The sequence below is a fragment of the Anneissia japonica genome, unplaced genomic scaffold (assembly GCF_011630105.1).
Source record: "Anneissia japonica isolate Jap-2015-1 unplaced genomic scaffold, ASM1163010v1 scaffold284729_len43978_cov133, whole genome shotgun sequence".
Lineage (NCBI taxonomy): Eukaryota > Metazoa > Echinodermata > Crinoidea > Comatulida > Comatulidae > Anneissia > Anneissia japonica.
Genome location: NW_022692709.1, coordinates 1 through 4,767, shown reverse-complemented (window position 1 = coordinate 4,767; position 4,767 = coordinate 1). Strand labels below are relative to the sequence as shown.

Sequence of the window (4,767 nt, the reverse complement as noted above, 5' to 3'; positions counted from 1 at the left end):
ATCATTAATTTTCCGATGCGTCCTGCATCGTTTTGCGTCTTCTCTGAGTTCCTTTTCTTTTATTTTTCTTCTTCTTTCTTTATTTGGCATTTTTATATTCCAAAAAAAATAATCTACAGTATTCAACTACCTCACAAGAAAAAATTGCTCTCATCAAATAATTACATTGCCTTTGGTTTTGTGTTGCGCGCGAATAGATTATTTTGCTGCACGGAAAACACGCAGCTACAGATAACAATAATGGCAGAGTGCAATGATGCGTAACCACATAACACAACTCCACTGGCGCACGGGCTTAGAGATATCAAGTTGATTAAAAATGTATAACTTTATATGGATTGTTTAAAAAAAAGACAAAAAATCAAAATATTAAAAGGAAGGGCCACCAAACATTTTTTTGGCGAAGGATAATTTATTTGGATATTAACTACCTTCATGTTAGGCGCAGTTTAATTATGCTAGATTTTTTTTAAAAATCATATTTAAAAGGGCACTTTCTTTAAAAGGGGGAGTCGATCGCACCCATCGACCCCCCCACGGTACGCCCCTGCATTATACTTTGTTAAAATTTTAAACCAATAGATGTATTCATTATATTATATTGAGATTTCTGTAACAGCCAACTTACATAATGTTTGTCACTCATGCTGAAGAAGGCCTGAGGACAGGCCGAAATATTCATGTGAACAATAAATTTAGTGTTTCTAGTCTACCAAGTCAATCTTATTGTCTTTACTTTTGAGTTCAATAATGAATTCAATAATGAAAAAAAAAATATAATCAAAGAAATAATTCTTTCTAGAAACACAGTGCAATAGAATATATCAGATATTCTTTGTTAAATCATTTGGAGCGCTTAAAACAGATATGCAACACATCTGTATTACAGCCTTATAAACAATGCAACAATAATGTCATAATTGTTTTACATACAAACACAAGATGATTTGCTATTGCGACTAGAACTTGTAGAAGAACTAGGTCTACTACTAGAAGCCTGATTGGAAGTGCTGCTTGCTGTCAGACTTGGTGGGTAATTATAAGAGCTTGGTTGGTTGGTACTACTATAAGATGTTTGATTGGCACTGTGAGTGCTTCTTGCTGTCGTACTTGTAGATGGGGTATAAGAGTTTCGTTGGCTGGTACCCGTATAAGATGTTTGACTCGCACTGTAAGCCCTTCTAGCTGTTGTACTTGTATATGAGTTAAAAGAGTTTCGTTGGCTGGTACTGGTATCAGATGTTTGACTGGCACTGTAAGCGTATCTTGCTGCAGCTGTATATGGGTTATAAGAGCTTGTTTGGTTGGTACTACTATAAAAAGTTTGATTGGCACTGGATGTTGAATATGTGATTACGTATTCTGGATATACTTGATGGTTATCAAATACCACAAATATACTTGGATTACTTGTGTTGTCGACGCAAGAATCATACATCCCCTTTGTTTTATCTGAAGAATTTTTATACGGTGGTCTGCGCATATCACGGGTCCCAGTGGTGTAACTTCCGACAAGGACTCGTGCTACAAACATCTTCTTTACATTGTAGCCATCAGCCTCTGCATAGGAATCAGAATACTTCGATGTGCTTGCAAAATAGGCACCTTGACCATAGACTGCACCAACCCGAGTTCCACTCAAACGAAAATCAAAATTATCTCGACAAATATCTTCAACTTTTTCAGGTGTAGTTCCATGAAACAGTAGACGCTCCTGCACTGGTTTGCTGGGATTCTTTTTCATCATAACTTCCTTTTGCCTTTTGAGTAAGGAAAAAATTATATTATTTTGGGCATGGAAAATTGAATCTATAGAGCTGCTAACTATTTGGATCATTTTCATCTGGTGATGGTAGTGGCAATGTAAAACATTGGTGCTGCCCATGGTGTTTGGTGTAGTCAGGTTCATATCGAATGTTAGTTTACTATTTAGCATTCAATAATGAAAGTGTTGATTGTCACATTATATAATTAAAAACATAAACTAGTGGTTCTTGTGGAAATTGTCTGATAAATCATGTATTAGTGAAATGGGGTTCATTATTGAAAGGCATCGTAAAATTGAAAGTTTTAAATTATCATTATTATTATTATTATTATCATTATTATTATTATCATTATTAATATCATTATATTATCATTATTATTATAAGTATTAAATCTTACTACTGTATTTGTTTTGAATCTTGATGTCTGTAGTGCCAATTTGACTAAAAATCTCAATTAAGGCAAACAATTTATCTGAAAAGGCATTATTAAAACTTTGGACTTTTATGAAAACAACAAAGAACATTGCCTAGAACCAGTGTTCAAGCTAGTCACTTCCACTAGAGAGTAAAACAATAGCTATAAAATGGTAAAAAAAAATCATTCAAATCGGACATTTCCTTATGAAGTTACAAGCGTTTAAACATACAGCTGTTTAAAGAACAATATATGAGAAATCAGCCTTCAAAGTTTATGATTTCAGGCTTTTCTCATGCAGAAACTATCATCAAATCCTTAAAAAGAGTTGTTTTAACATTGAAAGGGGGGGGGGGAAATAACAGCATAGAATGATGTATAGATATGTAAAGATTAGTTTCGTGCAATAGAGTAGATTTTTAAAAATTGACATTCCAGCATGTTTTGGCCATTTTCTCTGAAACACGATTTGCGAAGAGTGACTGGTTTGGCTTGTCTTTGCCACATTTGTAACACCAAAAGGCTAAGTTTAGAAAAAGAACAATATTGAGTAGACAAATTATCATGAGTGCATGGATGGCCCTGTGGCCCTGCTTCATAATAATAAGAATAATATGTAGTGGGGAAGGCTAAAAGATCACTCTAAACCTGGGTATCCACAGAAGGCTTCCCATAGCAGAACAGGTACAATACAAGGACATAAGATCTCCCTGGGCAAGCTCAGATTATTAGTTCTCTTGCTAGTTATACAGAGGTTTTTAGAGAAGCAGTCCACTTTTAAGGGATGGAGGCAATATTACCTCCAGCCATCTTTTGAGCCTTGAGGGTGGAAATTAAGGTCCAGTGAATGGCAGATCAAAAGCTTTCCAAGAAAGCAATATTTCTTGGTTATGAGTAAGAAATATTTATCTATATTAAAAATTATTGTACCGTGAATATAAATCCCAGCAGGTCTCGTTTTGAACTCGTTCCAGTTTTGTAATATCTACTCCTGAAAGTGTAGTCTGAAACAATGTCTGTATTTTCTTGTATTCTTCACTGTGTCTGTTCTTCGATACACTTACAAGTAGATGTGACTTTCCTCGAAGGTTCATATTCCAGGTTCTTGGATATTTATTTTTATTTAGCCTGAAGGTAAGTAAACAAATCTCAAATATTAGAAAAATGCAAGTACAATATAAAAAATATTATCTCGACATCATCGTCATTGTCGTCATTGCCAGCATTCAATAAATATATCTTAGCAGGGCCTTCGGAGTCCTACTGCCCTGGGGGCCTGGGTTGTGTTGGGCCCAACTGGCGGCATTTTTAACATTTTAAGCGCATTTTGATAAGGGCCAACATGGCTTGTTTTGGAACTGTGGTACATTTGAACAGGGCCTGTGGTCCCGGCTAAAAGAGCAAACTAATATTCTAAAGCCTTTCAGGGCCAGAGCTCAAAACAATGGCAGCGGAAGCTGGGGGGGGGGGCTAGGGAGCCACTGGCCCCTCAAATTTTTCTGCCCCCCCCCCTACTTTTGTGACTGCTGGGTCATTCCGTGTCAAATCAACCAGATTTCAAAAAAAAAAAAATATGACCCTCTCAGATTTTGATGAAACTCCATAAAAATGATCCACTATGTGAAAAACCAACACTTAAAAAAAATATAGTGTTATAGGTTTGTAGTTTCTGAGATATTGACTCCTCAAAAAAGGGGCGTGGCCCTTCAAGTTGCGCAAACACAATTTCCTCCAACTTTGGAAGCTTATAACTCTGGATTGGTAATACAGTGTAGCTATCAAGGTCAAACTTGGTATTCTAACTTATACTCTACCATATTACACAAACATGGCATCAGATTAACTGTTATCCCTTCTTTTTTGAAGTTATCTGCACTCAAAATAGCCACTTTGTTTAACGATGCAATTTTTTTTGTGATTTTCAATGTCACCCTGTGTCCATATGAGTGAGTGTATACATCTTAAATTACAGTATATTATCTATGGGTAGTTGTCTCTAGCCACAAGCAAGCATAGGCTGATCAAATGAATTAAAATGGAATGGCATCCATTCAAATTTGGGACCAGCCCTAAAAAAGTGAAAAAAGCCTATGTTTCCCATTAACGGTTCGTCATGTGGACAGTTAAAATCTTTTCTTAAATTTACACCAGTTAACCAGATATATTAGATCTACTTATACACCAAATTTCAGCTTTGGTACTCAGCTCCTTCATGGTTAGATACTATGTTGAAAACTACACATATTTTAACATAATAGGAAATAACTAATTTTTTTAAGAGTTGGGTAATTCCATGCCATGGGATCATAGATTTAAAAAAATTTTTACACTGATAGTTATTCATGTGAATTGAAAAACCTGAAATTTTTAGACTCCAATTCCTGTTTGTTTTCCCGTAGCGGCAGATGTAAAAGTGGGCGTGGCACAAATTAGTGCACTGTGAAATTAACTTTGATTTTCGTATGCTAATATCTTTGGAAGTACAGTGCCTATAGCCTTCAGATTTTGTGGTGTAGGACATCTTTTACTTCTGATTCCAAATCTGCAATCAGAAAAGTTGTAGCATGTACCATTGTGGAATAG

The 4,767-nt window shown here is 35.6% G+C and overlaps 1 protein-coding gene across 1 annotated transcript; it reads right to left on the bottom strand.

The window, feature by feature from the left end:
* Positions 1 to 494: 494 nt before the first annotated feature.
* LOC117100381 (protein mono-ADP-ribosyltransferase PARP12-like) lies at positions 495 to 3,314 on the bottom strand. Its single transcript, XM_033240047.1, has 2 exons — positions 3,115 to 3,314; positions 495 to 1,760 (listed from the first exon to the last, which is right to left on the bottom strand). Exons 1-2 carry the CDS (start codon positions 3,276 to 3,278, stop codon positions 926 to 928), a joined length of 999 nt encoding a protein of 332 aa, XP_033095938.1. The 5' UTR covers positions 3,279 to 3,314; the 3' UTR covers positions 495 to 925.
* Between the last annotated feature and the right edge of the window lie 1,453 nt (positions 3,315 to 4,767).

Coding starts and splice junctions, on each gene's coding strand:
- LOC117100381 (XM_033240047.1), bottom strand. CDS start 3,278: ATGAACCTTCGAGGAAAGTCACATCTACTTGTAAGTGTATCGAAGAAC. Junction 1,761..3,114: donor TGCTGGGATTTATATTCACG/GTACAATAATTT, acceptor CTTACTCAAAAG/GCAAAAGGAAGTTATGATGA.